This window comes from Camelus dromedarius, chromosome 7, assembly GCF_036321535.1.
Source record: "Camelus dromedarius isolate mCamDro1 chromosome 7, mCamDro1.pat, whole genome shotgun sequence".
Classification (NCBI taxonomy): domain Eukaryota; kingdom Metazoa; phylum Chordata; class Mammalia; order Artiodactyla; family Camelidae; genus Camelus; species Camelus dromedarius.
Window position 1 is genome coordinate 78,577,847 of NC_087442.1, and position 16,705 is coordinate 78,594,551.

Here is a 16,705-nt window from a genome sequence, read left to right on the forward strand (position 1 = left end):
ACAGGTGCTCGTGGACCTGAGCCGAGGTCTCCCTGAAACTCCTGTCACAAGCACGTGGGTTCTGGGGGTGGCACCCGTGTTAAGGGTGTGCCCAGATGAGACATTTGCAAAGAGGCTGGCCTGGTGACTTGCCAACAGGAAGTAGGGGAAGGGGCAGGGTGCCAGTTCCGAGGTTGGGCCCTCAGAGCAGTGTGTGCTTCTGTTAGGAGAATAGGCCAGGGAGGGATTGCCAGAAGGTTGTGAGAAACTCACGGACAAGAGCCCCGCTGCTCTGCCCACAGCCAGCAGACCCGCAGCTGTGACCCCAGTGTGGAGCCACCTAGCAAATGCAGAAGCAGGCTCCCCCAAAATCAGTGGGGTCTGGCCCAGTACAGCACAACCACCCAGCAGACAAACGATCAGGGATAAACAGCTACTGGTTTTAAGCCGCTAAATCTTGAGGTAACTGGTTACATGGCAGGAGCAAAATAATTAATTATAATCAGAGCAGTCATAAGGTGATTGCTGAGGCTTACTTCAAAAGGAACACTGTTACATGCACAAAATATTTTAGTAACGTGAAATTTCATAGGGCCTATTTGGGAAGGAATTATCTAATTTTTCTTGATGCTTGATGGAGTCAGTATAAGACAATGACTCTTCCTATGACATTAATGCCTCTCTATCAACCTATTATGTTTTATAAGAAATGGACATCACGGTGGAAAGTGTTAACTCACAGCCCTTCTGCAATGCACTCGAGAGAAAGGACATTTCCTCTTAACTCCTCTTTGCGACTTGTGTTGCCTCCCGGAGTTAAAAATGTCGGTGGCCTCTCTCTATGTGACTTAGCTGCAAACAAGAAAATCAATATGGCATTCAAAGTTATGAATATGTACATTGAGAAACACAATTCACTCTAAAAATCTAATCCCTTTCAAAACCATTTAACACTGATTGTGAAACTGGTTCTCAACTCCACATAGACACTGTCTGCCTTACAAACAGTCATCACTTACTCAGTTAGCCAGAAGTAGAAGCAATTTTCGTTGTATGAGCACTAATAATAAGGATTATTTTCCTTTTGTACAGTTTCCTAATTTGGGTTAGTTTTTTATGAATTTCCAGTGGGTTGGTAAATTTTCAGAATGTAGACGCACAGAGGAAAATCAAGTTACCAAACTATCCAGTCCTTAAGATTAGTGCTCAGGTCAAAGTGAAAACAGCTATCTTCTGGAAGCTGTTAGGTTCTTCTGAAAGGTATGACTATGGAGGGGTTTTGGTTTTCACTACGGACCACATGGTGGTCAAGTCCATTGATTAACATGGAGATAAATCATGGCAGGTGTCTAACGTAACAAGATCTCCAAACTGCAAGGTTTATGCAAAACAAAACAAAACAAAACTTAGAAAGTGACTGACAGAGGACTGGCAAATTGTGCGACATAAATTAAGAATAAGGGTGGAGTTAAAGAAACAAATTGGTTTCCTCAAAGGAAAAAATGAAGAGGGCTCAAGTCAGAGACCTCGGTGAGATTTATTCAGGCTGACTTTGTATTTATAGAGAACTTGTCTAAATGTGGCCTCATCTTCTCAGAAAAACTTAGAGTAGAAATCATACCTTTATAAGGTTCTACAGCCCTTTACAGTTTTTTTTTGGGGGGGGTAATTAGGTTTATTTATTTAATATTTTTTTCAACGGAGGTACTGGGGGTTGAACCCAAGACCTTGACCATGCTAAGCATGTGCTCTACCACTTGAGCTATACCCTCCCCTACCCCTTACAGTTCTCAACATTTTAGTGAACTAGCTACCTGATGCTCATAAAAGCTGAATGAAAAGGTAATAAGTGAATGATTCTCATTTCTCAGAGGAAAAATCTGAATACCACAGATGGTATTACTTGAGACAAATTAGAACTTTCCTAAGATTTTAGAGATTGTGGAGGAAACCTTGTTGCTCCAAAATCACTTTGGGAATGATTCTGAAGCCCATATTTTTCAAGAGTATTTTAACATAAAATAAGGTAAGACAAAAAAAAAATAAAAGTAAGGCAGGAGTTGTGGTGTGTCTACGCTGGTCACTGATAGTACCTTAATGATTGTTTTCTTCATTTCTCAAGAGTAAAAAATTAATACAGAAGAAATTCTGCCTTACAGATAATTAAGAGGACCCCCCCCCAACTAGAACCCACAGTTTTCCTTGTTTGAGTCTATGCTTGAGAGCCACATTTCTTTTAAGGAAATCAAATTCTTTTCTTTTTAGAATAATGAAGTTAAATGCTCTATTTTTAAAAGGATTACTTCCACTGAAGACAAGGACTCTAGCATTCAAACAAAACTAAGAGAAATACTACTGCTAATAGCTAATTATAAGACATTGGTAAGGTCATGTGAAGAGATGGGAAATATGATGATTTGCTATCAAAAGCCACTTAATGTTAGTTGCCTAAGGTTACTAAGACTTTGATGGGTTAGTGTTCTAGCAGGTTAATGCACCCTGTCAATTCTTATTACTTCATGAGAAAAGTTTACGAGCAAGATGATAAAATGAAAAACATAACTCTGAACATACATGGAGAATTTGTTTTCCAAATCTTGCGGAATGGTTCTTTACATGGAAACAGTTACAAGAACTTTCATTAGCATACATACAACATGGAACGTGTTTTAGTGACATGTTTGAAAGCTCAGAGCTGAACTTCACAGGAAACATACATTTATTCTAGTGGCATTAAACACGTAACTAGGGATTTCATAAAGAAATAAGGTTAAACAGCCATGGAGGTGAAGTTAGTGGACTAAACTCTACAATGAGGGAGGAACATCAGTTACAATCACTGTAACTCACCACCATAAAACTCAGTGTCACTCAAGTTAGCAGCTATAGTGTCATTCAATTCATCCACTGAAATAAACAGAATATTATGAAGAATGCAAAAAGGAGGGGAGAGGGTATTCCAAAAAAAAAAAAAAGTACTGGGGAACAAAAGCAAACTCATACAGCTCTGCTGACCAAGTGCCATCCCTACCAAGTATGAACAGTGCTTTACATTGTACACGACTATCTGATTACCTCACTCAGCCACCCCCAACCAGGACTAGGTGAGCACGTACCTAACGCAGCAGGACTGCCAATTAAAGGCATCTTGGAGCACAGAGCACGCGCAAATGCTCAGGACACCAAGGAGATCCAGAAAGTATCGTGGAAACAGTAATGGTAATCACAGCAAAAAAAGTAAAATACGGTATTTAAGGTACGCATGCTCCTTGTAACATATATGCTAACACTAGTGACTATTCACAGCTGCTTTCCTCATCAGTGAACCCGTAATGAATACCTTTGTGCATATTTGTAAATATCATTGCAAGAGAGTTTCTGGCAGCTGAACTCTTACCTGAAATCACCTTCACAGAAATAGGCTGTTTCTGCTGTATGGTTTGAGTGTGATTAAATCTGGCATAACAGATGTAGTCTTCGCGGGTATCCTCTGGGAGGACGTTGGAGAAATAAAGGTCTCCATTCAGACCCTGGGAAACTCGCTCACTTTGCGGAAGTCTTTGAAAGGCTGGAGAAAGGCAGAGAGAGAGAGCTAGATCATTCCATCGTAAAGTGGCCACTTTCCAAACTAGCAAGATCAATGGATCTACTAATAATTCTATGAACTTCACTTGAATGTTTTGTTTTCTATAAAGCTCTTTGAGTAAAAGCAAATAACTGTTAAAAAAAAAAAAAAGACATGTATTACAACTCCATTTGTACTTGCCTGACCCTAATTTCTCTGAAGTGGGGTTGGAGGTGAGATTAGAGTTGTACTTTTCATAATATTTAAGTTAATCTCTAATTGTTAAGCACAGATACACACATGTCTTAGAAATAGCATTAAGGAAGCTTATAAGAATGCTAACTTGGGTTGCACCAAATACATGGTCGATACCAAAGACAGTGGGATACCTAACTGTGACGAGCCAGGCCCTGTGCAAGGTGTCAGGAAGACCAGGGTCCCTGCCCCGTCTGAGCTCACAGTCTAACCGAAGAATCAGGCGGCAAACAGGCAATTAACAATAGGGTGCAATGATGACCCTATTTAATGGTACAGATGTGCCCCTCAAAGGGCCCCCAGCCCCAGCCTCTCTCACCTCCTCCACTTTTCCTTTTCTGAGTTACTTACCAGCTTCTAACACAGTGTGTTTCACCTGTCATGGACATGGCTTACAGCCTGTCTCCCCGCGCTAGGAGTTCAGTTCCAGGATTACAGAGACCATCATCTGCTTTGTCTTTGGTCGTCAAACTGAAACTGTACTGGGGCGCTAACAGAGGCCCCATAATTAAGTGAATAACTGTCAGCGCTCTGAATTCCCAGTTTCGAGTTCAGCAGTTCACTTCCCCTCAGGTCCAGGGGCTGTAGCCTCAGGCATGGAGGAGAGGTTTTCTAAGGAGGACTCAGGGAGTGGGATCACTGGCCTGTGTGTGAACTCACACTTGGCTGGCTAGCATGCCTCAGGAAGCTTCTGATTCAGTTCACACAGCCTTAACGGGGAGAGTTCTTCAGCCCAGAAGTGAGAGAACTAGGAAAAAAATCGCACCTCCCACCCGCCTCTGGCCAGGTGGTGTGTCTCCTGGAGGACATCTCCAGCCTGAGACAAGCAGTGACACTCCCCCTGCAGCAGGTACCCCATCTAACATTTCACAAGATGCCAAATTATGGTTAAAAGCCCGCAGCTCCCTTGGGCAGGATAAGACAGGGAAATGAAGAGCCAGAGCTAGAAAGGATGCTGGGTAACCATGTTAGCCAAGTTCTTGGTCAAGATTGGGGTTTGAGTGGAGGTTGTAAATTCACGGTTTTCAGCCATGAAAGGCTGAAAGGGGAAGGGCTGTTTGTTTTTGTTTTTGTTTTTTTAAAGCTCAGAAAAATAAGGTCCATTTATTGAACGAATACAAAGAGTTAGAGATGTACACACATTTTTTTCTCTTCCATTCCTCCTGCTGGGTTTTACTATTGATGGGTGTTGGGAGATCAAATGAAAGGGAATGGGATTTTATGAGGGTGGTAGCACTTTGCCCACTGAGTCTATAACTGAGCAGGTCCCAGGACAGACCCCTACTGCATACCCTTTGCTGCAGCTCCCCTCTAAGTACCCAGATAATAGTATCTCATATATATTTCCTGAGTTTTCCAGATGCTTAAAACCATCACCAATGGGAAGAAATTAACTACCTGATGATCAAAAGCATGTAGCCCCCAGATCTTCTGGAACCTAGGGCTTGACAGTGTTGACTGCCCTGTTACCTCCACATCAACCAATCAGAGAACGGTGCAAGAGCTGATCAGGTACCCTGCGGCCCCTCATGCCCCTCCCTCACCTGGCCTTTGAATATGCTTTGCTGAAACCCTTCCAGGAGTTCAGGGTTTTCTTGGGCATGAGGTGCCCTGTCCTCCTTGCTCGGCCCTGCAATAAACCTTTCTCTGCTCTAAACTCTGATGTTTCAGTTTCTTTGTCCTCACGGTGCAGTGGGCACATGAACTTGCCTTCGGTAATAAGTCTCTTTGCATTGTATTAGAAAAAAAAAGACTGCAGATAGGAAAACGTGATAATGTAGGAATAACATGGTAATATCATCTTGCCGGAAGAATACTCTACAGATCTGAATTTTTTTCTCATATTCCAGTTGCAAGTTCACATGCAAGGTCCAGATACTTCGCCAACAGCCTAAAATGTATGTAAATGACATAGCCAGCAGTGAAATATGTGGAAAATAATTAGTTACATATTCAGATGACTCTGAGACATCACATGTACACGTCTCTTTAGTAAGTGGAAAAGTCATCATTTCTGAATAAGAACCTGGGGACCAAACGCTGGGCCTCGTTTCGGCAGGGACAGGTGGAAAGTGTTATTCTCAACAACACACACCACTCATTTACACTTGATTTGTTACCTGTTTTTCAAAATCTGTAAGAGCTGTTATGCACTAATAAGGAAAATATCTTGGCGCATTTACTCATTTCTGTATTTATTTTCCATTTCTTTGTGGCACTTTCTCTGGGCATGCTCATTTAAGAAGAGTCAAAAATGGAAATTAAGTGTTAGCGCTCAATGTTACTTTTAGTACTGTGAACAGCTGGTGATTGCGAGGAAATCCTGCCTCTGAGAATTGAATACATTTCCTACAAATATGTTGCAACCCTTCCCACCATTTTACCCAAATGACTCTTTGTCAAGGTCAATGGTGATCACTTTGTTGCTAAATTCAGTAGTCATTTCTCAGGCAGATCAGAAGTCATCCATCTCTCAGCAGCATTTGAAACAGTTGATGTTCTGTCTTCTTGACACTCCTTCACTTTGTCCTGGGGATGCCCTCTTGTCTTTCCTCTCTTCCTACCGCGCTGACTGCTCCTCAGCTGCTTTCCTGGTTTCTCCCTAAGTTTCTGACCCCTGGAGGGCTCCCGACCTCAGTGCCCAGGCTCTGCTCTGCACCCTCTGTGCTCTCTCCCACAGTCCTCTCATCCAGCCCGGGCTCCAAGCAGCACCCTTGCACTAACACTCTTACATTGCTGGCGAGAGCCCTGAATCTCCTGATGTGTGGAGCTCTGACGCCTGCCGGGCATCTCTGCCAGAGTGTCTCCCGGGGCTCTCACATCCAAAACCCTGGTTCCTAGTCTCCAAGCAGAACCACATGCTATCAACCTCCAAGGTAACAAGCTAACCTACTAGCACAGGAGGTTTGGAAGGATGGGAGAGGCAGAGTCACAAACAATTTCCTGGGAACAGGGATGGGGTGGACAAACATTAAACTGCCTAATGACTGACCTCATTTCTCTGTGCCTCAGTTTCCTCATCTAGAAAGTGGGAAGAATAATCAGAAATGCCTCATAGGACTGCTGAAAAAAATGGATGAGATCACCCATGTAAAGTCTTAGCAAAGGGACTGGCACTCAGTAAATGCCCAATAAATACGGGCCATTGTTGGGGATAAAAAAACACCCCAAAAACTGAATGAAAAAGACATAACACGTACCTAACAACCTGATTTCCTTTCCTCTGTGGATGTGTGCTCTTCCAGGAAATGGCAACTCCACTTCACCCGCTGTTCAGTCTTAGACTTTGGGGTTACCTTTGAGTCCTCCCTCCCATCCCCACCCTGACCCCAATAAATCCTGGAGGATCTACCCTCAAAAGAGATCTGGAATCTGACCGTTCCTTACCCACTCAACTGCCACAGCCCGAGTCTGAGTCCCCATCAACTCCTGCCCAGATCACAGCACTGGCCGCCCTACATGGACTGAAGTGATGCTACAACCTCTTCTGTTTCAGGTGAAGTCACTCCTTCAACATCCCCCTACTTCATTCAGAGCGAACACCAGAGCCTTTCGCACTGAGCCCTGGGCTTTCCTGGCCTTTTTGCTCACTCTCTCCCTGGGCTCCCTCAGTCTGGCCACGCACTGGCTTCTCCGCTGCTCTGACACCCACCAGGGATGCTCCTGCCTTCCAGGGTTGCGCAGGATTTCCCCTTCCACACAGATACGGAAAGGCCTGCTGCCTCTTTCATTAAGTTTCTGCTCAAAACTCGGCTTATTTTTCTCCATAGCCCTCATGGCCAACTGACACATTTTCTGAACGCATTGATTGTCTGCTTCCTTCTCTACCCCCTGCTCTTCCCGCTGTATAGAATATAAATTCAGTGAGAGCAGGACATTTGTTTGGTTTATTTAGCAAGGTGCCTGGTACTCAAAGTACTGAGGTGCTCAATAAAATAATAAAACAGATTGAATGAATGAAATGGCAGGTGATTTATATTCCTGAGCATCTTGAAAATATTTTATAAACATCTTATGAGTTACAAGAGGTAATCACTGATTGGGACAGCCAATAATCATAAGACTCTTAAAGAAAGAAAAGTTTCTATTTTTAAAATTAAAAAAAAAAAACCTAAAAAAAAAAGTTCCTATTTTCAAAACTTACAGTTATCCATCCAGAATATTATAGGTGGTGGTAACCCAAGCGGAGGTCTGCAGGGAAGTACCAAAGACTGGCCATTTCGAAGTATTATTGGTTCAAGTTTTTCTTTGGTCCACAACGGTGATCCTAATGAAATAAAATTATTTCTTCTAAGTTATTTCTGCATTGGAAAATAAAAAGAGTACTAGAAAGAATGATAAACCAAACTTTTGGAGACATGGTAACTTGGAATTTACCTACATTAAGATAACAACAAAAATTTGTTTTAAACACAGTGTTAAAAAATGACATTAATAGTATAAATTTGGAGTCAGCAGTTCCATGTCTAGAATTTATATTAAATAAATCCTTAATAAGATGTATAACAATTTTGCTACAAGCACAGTCTTTGCAAAAGAATGAAAAACACTTACATGTATGAAGATTTGCTAAACAAATAATTGTACACCTACACTTTTGAATATCACACAGTATTATACACAAACTATACATATAAATATATAAAGTATATATATAAACAAGTCTACTTGTTTATAAAATTAATATAAAAATATACATGATATATAGGTAAGTCAGAAAGGTTATAAAATAGTACTTCAGAATGAGCTTGTTTTAAATGCATACATACACGTCTGCCTAGATAAAAACAGAAAGAAAAGTAATCTCCTTGAATGAAAAGATTTGTAATTTTAAAATTTATTTTTTCATTTATAATTGATTTATTCTATAATGAGCACATAATATATACATAATTCTAAAAAGTTTAAAAAAATGACCAGTACTGCAAACGGTCACCCTTCTTTAAATACATGCTCTTGGGCTTTTGAGAGGATCTGGATACCGACCACTGCAAAAAGGACCATAATAATATTAAGATAGTGAGGCCTCTCTATTTCCAGTGAAATTTTCAAATAAAAATGTTTAAAAAAACACATGCACCCTAATGTTCATAGCAGCACTATTTACAATAGCCAAGGTATAGAAGCAACCTAAGCGTCCATCAACAGGTGACTGGATAAAGAAGACGTGGTACATATATATATGCAATGGAAAACTATTCAGCCATAAAAAATGACATTTTGCCTATTGCAGTAACATGGATGGACTTGGAGGGTATTATGCTAAGTGAAATAAGTCTCTTTGTACAAAGAAAAAGACTACATGATAGCACTTACATATGGAATCTAAAAAATAGAACAAACTAGTGAATATAACAAAAAAGAAGCAGACCCACAGTTATAGAGAACAAACTAGTGGTTACCGGTGGGGGGAGGGAGAACGGGAGGGGCAATATAGGGCAGGGAGTTAAGAAGTACAAACTATTAGGTATAAAAAAAGCTACAAGGATGTATCGTACAACACGAGGAATAGAGCCAATACATCATAGTATCTATAAATGGAGTATAACCATTATAATTTGTGAATCACTATATTGTACACCTGTAACTTTTTAGAATATTGTACATCAACCATCCTTCAATTAAAAAAGTTTAAAGAAATAACACTTAAACCTCAATTACCCATTTCATACTGAATTTCCTTCCATCTGGCTGTACAAAGTTAGCTTGCAGATAAGATACATGAGAAATTAATAAGGAGATCGATTCAAGGGAGAAACACTTTTCCGCCCCCTGATGTTTTACCCTGGACTTGCACAAAAGACACACTGGATCGGCAAAGCATTAGGCGGAGGAACACAGGATAAAGTGGCAAGGAGCGATCATTTTCATGTAAAACAAACCCAGAGTATTGGAATGAGTGCCATTGCTTTCTCACAACAGCATCTGGATGATGTAACAGACGCCGAGTGTGGGAGCCACACTTTTAAAGGGGTCCTGATGGTGACCAAGCCCGACTTACTGGATGGACGGACGACAATGTTGTTGGAAATCGCGGCTCCGCGTTCGTTCCTGGCTGTACACTGATAGACTCCTTCATAGGGCTCCGCTTTCCCTTCGCTCATGATGTTGATGGTGAGGGTTCCCGAGCCAGGCCTCATGGTGACAAGAGGGTCTTTATCTATGTCAAAATGAGTCCCATTCCGGGTCCAGGAGAAGCTGCCCAACACAGAAGGGATTAAGCTTGTGAACGGTCCAGAAAAATAGATTATTTACTCTTTAACACATTCCTAGCAGTTTTGGGGGTTTCTAAATAAACCGTAGGCTGGACTAGATTTTAATATTCAGTGAAAGCACCATAAACTCTGTACCTAAAATATTTCATTGAATCGTAACTTAGAAAGGTGCTGGCCATATATTGTAAGATACCTGTCCTCAGTAACACCGACACAAATCGGACTCAATAAAGAAATCATGCACACAAATTGCCTGTCATTTTTCAAAGAAAATACCGGAGGTTGGTTTCCAAGGCACACTCTCTTAGAGTTTTATTAGCATTCTTCCTGTAAACTCCGTGATTCGTAGAATTGATAACCTGTCTATAGAAATGTCATTTGGGCTGAAGTGTAACCAGAAAGCCCCTCACAAGGACTAATACGTGTGTGCGTTTAAAGTGATCAGGACAGGGGGAGGGAGCTCAGTGGTAGAGCATGTGCTTAGCGTGCATGAGGTCCTGGGTTCAATCCCCAGCACCTCCATTAAAAAAAATTAAAAATAAATAAATCAGTAAACCTAATTACCCTCCTGTCTCAAAAAAGAAAGACACTTAGTAATATGAAATTAGACCAGTATCAGATGCCCAGATTAGAACAGTAAAAAGAAATAGAACATTTAAAAAAAAAAGTGATCAGGCCGTGTCCAGTTACCAAAATGCAAAGTGTAGGCTGGGAGAAGGGGGAGAAACATAAGTTCAATGGTGTTTTCAATGTTGGTTATTAAAAGTGGCAGTTCTGTGTAAAATGTATCATGAGAATTTTTAGCTCTCAGAGATGTGTTTGTAAATTCCTTAGGAAGTATTTCAAATCGTCAACTGAAAAGTCCTCTTCCTCAATTTTATTTATCTTAAAAGAGCCATATATAAAAGTCTCAGTTCTCATGTAATTAAATACTTGATAACTAGTCACAAATCAACCATGGCCACGCTCACACAAAAGCATGAATCTCTGAAGTTCCGCACATCTTCCAGGCCCTCTGGGATCTCCCTTCCCACTGCTTAATCTTAGAGCAGGGGTTGCCACGTCTGCTAGGGTGGAGGCAGCGGTGGTGAGTGCCGCTGGCTTACAGCAGGTAGAGGCCAGGGATGCTGCTGAATATCCCACAACGCACAGCAGAGCTCCTGCCTCCTCAACAAAAAATTATCCAGCCCCAAATACCAACAGAGCTGAGGCAGAGAAATCCCGCCTGACAGGGAGTTACAGGAGGTCTTGAGTAAGTGGTCAACTAAAGGGGACTCCATCAAAGGACATCACATTAGGGCCTGAGTGCTAGATGATGTCTAGTAATTTGGCAGAACAGATTGTTTTGAAGCCAACTTTTGATGGAAGTTTTTGATACCCTTAGGTGTTTAGGACCAATTAATTTTTTTCTCAGTTGCCAGTCTATGATAGATTAATAAGGCAGGTAATAGACAAACTCAGAAATAAAATATTTAGAAAACTTCCCTTTTTTTAAAACTTAAAAAAATCCACATTATACTGCAATAATCGTAACCCAGTGGGATCAGACCTCCAGGGTCAGACACCTCCCCCACATCCTCTGCTGCAGCTCCCCTCTGAAGCAACCAGGTAACAGTATCTCATATACATTTCCTGAGTTTTTCAGATGCTGAAAACCACCACCAAAGGGAAGAAATTAACTACCTGATGATTGGGAGCACTAGCCCCCAGACCTTCTGGTGCCTAGGGCTTGATAGTGTTGACCATCCTGTTCCCTTGGCATCAACCAATCAGAGAACTGTGCACGAGTTGATGACCTTTAAATATGCTTTGCTGAAACCCTTCGAGGATTTCAGGGTTTTCTTGGGCGTGAGCCATCCCGTCCTCCTTGCTCGGCCCTGCAATAAACCTTTCTCTGCTCCAAACTCTGATGTTTCAGATTGTCTGGCCTCATGGTGCAGTGGGTACACGAACTTGCTTTCGGCAACTTAATCATAACCCAACTGTCCAAAACTTCCATATATTACTGGACAGGTTACAGAGCATCCATTCATGACCTGTGGGACCTTGGATGGTTACCCAGCATTATTGGGCATCCATTTCCCATCTATAAAAGATACTGGTTGAACCCAACAATGCCTAATGTCTCTCCCAACTCTAAAATGCTATGTACAGCACTCACGTCAAGATGCATGCAGATAATCCTGAGTACTGAACGCTGCCATGTTTGGAAACCCACTTGGGACTATTTTATAGACTTCCACAGAGCTAGGAGAGGTCTTAGAAGATGTCAAATTCAACTTCATTTTACAGATAAAGAAACTGAGGCCCAGAGAGAAGGCATCTGCCAGTGTCACAAGGCCATCAGAAGGCTCTTTCCACATCTCCCCACAATTTTTGAGCATTTTGCACAAAGGTATCAGTACCGAAATGCAACCAACTGGGTTAAGAAGAACAAATTGCATTTAATTAAGCCGAGAGGCAGGGAAGGTACAGCTCAAGTGGTAGAGTGCATGCTTAGCATGCATGAGGTCCTAGGTTCAATCCCCAGTACCTCCATTAAAAAAAAAAAATTAAATAAACAAACCTAATTACCTCCCCCTACAAAAAAATAAAATAAAATAGAGCAGGGCTCAGCAAACGTTAAAAAAATAAAGAAGCTAGAGACAAAACAGTGAACCTACAGATGACACTTTAGAGATAAGCAGGACCTGAAACTAAGTTGCATGTGAGTATCAATGCTTATTTTCAATATTACAACCAAGCAGAAAGCACACCCACCTTGGAGGAGGCTTTCCTTTGGCCTCACACTGGATTACAATATTCTCCCGAGGGTCAATAATGTAATCTTTTGGAGACTGTTGAGTAATGGTTGGAGGTTGTACCACTTAATTGCAGAAAGAAGAACAATGTTAAGAAATAATTCGCTTAATATCATAATAGCAATCATTTTTTTCTATATCAAAATTACTTACCCTAGGCTAAATACGCTCCAAATTTTTTAGTAATTTCTACTGTGGCAGCAGACACCTGAGCAGATTTTTAGCTAAAAGGCTCGTAAATTTTGAAGTCAAGGCAAAACTCCCTTTTTGGTCACTTTATCTGTGCTCACAAAGCGCATTCCCCCCACCCAAAAGTTTGGGGAAATAATTACCAACATAAGCTTAATATGAAGATAGTTTCTTTTCTGATGTAACAATGAGAAATTCCTCTGATTCTTTTGGTTCAAATGATGCCGTTCAATGAAATTTAAGTTATGAGGTAAAGTGGTACCTTTCTTAGGAAAGAGTAACTGACTTACAGTTCATTCCTGTGCTCATGTAAATGAATATATGTAAAACAATACATAAATATATTTGAGAAGCTAATGTTAAAAAGATGGTTAAATCAGAGACCTCACGTGTCTAATTAGAGCCAGGAGGTAGGTGGCTACTAGGAACAAAGATAAAACCATCTATTTAGAAAATGAATTGATTTGGGACGCTCTCTGTTACAGGAAATAACATTATCATTTCACTCTTCAAAGTGCTATCTGATCATTTATTGTCAAATCATGGGGAGAAATCATTCTGACCTGGAACAGTTTAATCTGAAACAAGCTGATATCTGGACATCTAGCCTTCAAGTTACTCTAAGATGACCACGTCCTCCTCCTTGAGAAATCGGAATCACAGAGTGTAAAACAGGATGGGACTGGACACACCCTATTTCGACTTCTTTTGTTGCTCAGGGCAGCAAGGCTTGACTAGGAAGCCACACAGCAGAGAAGAGAGGCAAACTCTCCTGGGAGAAGCCACTGCCTAGTACGGCTCCAAGGAGAGCCATTTATATAGTCCAGTGGTTCTCAACCAGAGGCCATGTGCCCCCGCCCCTCAGGGGACGTCTGGCTGTCACCACCAGGGTGGGGTGGTACTGGCACCTGGTGGGCAGAGGCTGGGGATGCTGCTGAACATCTCACAATGCGTAGGGCATCTTTACGAGGTAAAGACTTCTCCGGTTCCTTTAAGTTTCTCATTTTCTGGATCATCCCTTTCCTCTCCACCTATGCTCTGTGCTTCCTTTGTGAAACCTCTTCCACCTGCCAAGCAAATATTTCCCAAAGCTTAAAAACTTCCCTCTGCTTTTGTCTTTTTTTTTTTTTAATGGGGTTAATTGTTGCCAGGGCTAAAGGTATCATTTCCATGTTTAAGGTTTTGTACATCTGCAAATGTGGTTCTGTTCTCCTGCTTTGTCTCCAGTCCTGCTACTGTCTGCCAGACATCTCTTACTAAACATCCAAATAAGACCTAAAATGTAGATCAAAAACTAAGCTCATTATTGCCGTCATTTATTGTGCACCTATTAACTGCTGGACACTGCACTATAGCAATGTCCCCTCCCTTTTGCAAGATCCAACCCCCTCCTTGTCCTCCTGCTAAGCCAGCTGTTCTTTCCAGGCTCTTCCTCTAAACACAGGGCCCTCATTCTTCTAGCCCAGCCAGTTACTGGTGCTGGTTAGCAGTTTGGTCTAGGGGTTAAGAACTAGTCTATTTCTTACCAGCTGTGAGATATCCAGCAAGTTTCTTAGCTTCTGTAAGCCCTAGTCTCCATAGAGGGCAAATAAGGTTGAAAGGTAGTGTCTACCTCCTAGGGTTGCAGGGAAGATTGACTAAAATCATGTGTGTAAAATTTTTAATCCATAATGGTTCAATGATATTAGCTATCTTTAAATTATCATCATCATCATCATTTTTATTCAGACCAGCTTCACCTCTGAGTGATCCTTTAGGCTCTAAGAGTATAGAGTTTGGGATAATGGAAAGAAGCTTGGAATTTTGCACCCAGGAAAAGGGGGCTTAGGTGGTGGGTAGGGGTGACTCATTAGGAGTGACTCAGTCCAATTCCTTGTGCTTTTCTCTGGGTGACAGAGGGGCAAGGCTGGTGGTTTCAGACCCAGAACTTCCATTCACGTGTTTGCAACAGAGCTGACCTGGCCACCACTCATGACTGCTAGGAGTTTATCATCAAGATGGATTTCTTTGAAAAGTGCTTAGGTCATCTGGCAACTAACAAGGGCTTTGAAGTAATAAGGGGAAGAGGCTATTTTATACAATTTTCCTGGTTGATCCGATATTTAAGGACTTTTTAGATGCCTGAAAACTATTCTTTAAGTAGATGTTGCCCAACTGTCAAGAGGAAGCAGTGTTTGAATAGAGCATGCTGCTCAGAAATGGTGTGAGTGGGGAGACTAATTTCTCTTCTGCACACTTCAAGACAATATTCAAATTCTCTGGGTCATTATACTGACGACACGTAGGAACACTGGTCTACACAGCCCTGCTGGCTGAAGAGGTATGAAAGGGTTGCAGTGACTTGGGTGAGGCACCTGCCTGCTTCTTTGCTCCTGTAAGCATTTAATAGCATTTGGAACCAGAGAGCCGTTCTCTTCTCTTTAAATTCTGTGAATTTTCTCATCGAGTTACATCAGATGTGAATAAAGCTCAGAAGTTAGTCGAGCAGACTATTGGTAACAGAAAAACAGGAATACCTGAGTCTTTGGAATTCATGCAGGGAATACATCAAACTTGCTTCTTGGAATTTAAATGCAGTGGTAAGCCACAGTAAACACACATGCTTAAAGAGATGTTAGTCACAAAAATAAAATTGGGTATTTAATTCACAGTATTCATTCAAACACCAAGACACGGTCAAATTTTCACACTGCCTGGTAATGAAAGACACTTACAGTCTTCAAGAAGTTTTGCTTTTTCCCCATCAATATCAGCAGGTGAGTGGGCAGAGGATTAAAGAAAATCAGATGTTAGTGATAAGAACATGAAAACCCTGAAGGTTAAAGGGGCATCTTGTTGGGGGAGGGTAGAGCTCAGTGGTAGAGCGCGTACTTAGCATGCACAAGGTCCTGGGTTCAGTCCCCACTACCTCCATTAAAGTGAATAAACCTATTTCTCCCCCACCCTAAGACAAACAAACCAAAAAAAGGGAGGGGCATCTTGTCTATTTTATTTGATCTAAAAACTCAACTATAATAAAGGTGGAGATTGCGAGGTAGCAAGAGAAAGAAACTCCCATTAACGGTTTAGTTTATTCTGGAAGCAACTATCCCCCCAAAACACGGGAGAACAAAAGGAAGGCTGTGGGCAAAAAAAAAAAAAAAAAAAAAATCTCCCAGGAATAGGAATGACTAATTCCATCCCATACATGCTGTGCTAGACAAGTAATTATGTTCAATTTGAAAAATAGCTGAAATCTACAATTAATCTGAGTTGTCACACACGGTGTGGTGTCTGATCCCATTATCCCAGACATCACTATGCACGTGGTGATCATACCCAACAATGGGACAGGGCTCCATCCAAGCCACATCCAAAAGTGATTTCAGGCTTTTCTATTTCTACGGTTAATCCCCGCATCAGTAATTGCACTTTGCAGACTGCTAGCGTATTTCTGCTTCAGAATTCCTTAGCCGCCCGGGGGATGCTAGCACCCACACCAAGCAGCAGCTCATGGAGAAGGGGTGTAAGGAACAGGGGCAGGGAGGAAATTACATTAGCATGCAATTCAAATGATTCTGCTGCGCTGTCTGCCATTACTACACGCAAAGGTTAATGCAGGAACGCCGGGTTGTCCGTGACTTTCTTTTCATCACTGGTTCTGCCTTGTCTCCATTAGCAGCGATAATTGAGTTAGCCGTAGGTGACTGTTTCCCTCTGAT

At 41.6% G+C, this 16,705-nt stretch overlaps 1 protein-coding gene across 15 annotated transcripts in view; it reads right to left on the reverse strand.

The window, feature by feature from the left end:
• The window catches only part of NRCAM (neuronal cell adhesion molecule), a 273,058-nt gene that overhangs the window by 64,449 nt on the left and 191,904 nt on the right, over positions 1-16,705 (reverse strand). For 8 of the 15 annotated variants that reach the window (XM_031454678.2, XM_064487700.1, XM_064487701.1 and 5 more), the window contains 7 exons: positions 15,719-15,736; positions 12,775-12,880; positions 9,801-9,997; positions 7,944-8,066; positions 3,377-3,547; positions 2,830-2,886; positions 720-831 (listed from right to left, as the gene is read on the reverse strand). In XM_031454678.2, the coding sequence (XP_031310538.2) occupies positions 720-831; positions 2,830-2,886; positions 3,377-3,547; positions 7,944-8,066; positions 9,801-9,997; positions 12,775-12,880; positions 15,719-15,736 (784 nt within the window). The remainder of the gene's footprint in view (positions 1-719; positions 832-2,829; positions 2,887-3,376; positions 3,548-7,943; positions 8,067-9,800; positions 9,998-12,774; positions 12,881-15,718; positions 15,737-16,705) is intronic. The other 7 variants (XM_064487705.1, XM_064487702.1, XM_031454675.2 and 4 more) reach the window with 3 other exon arrangements.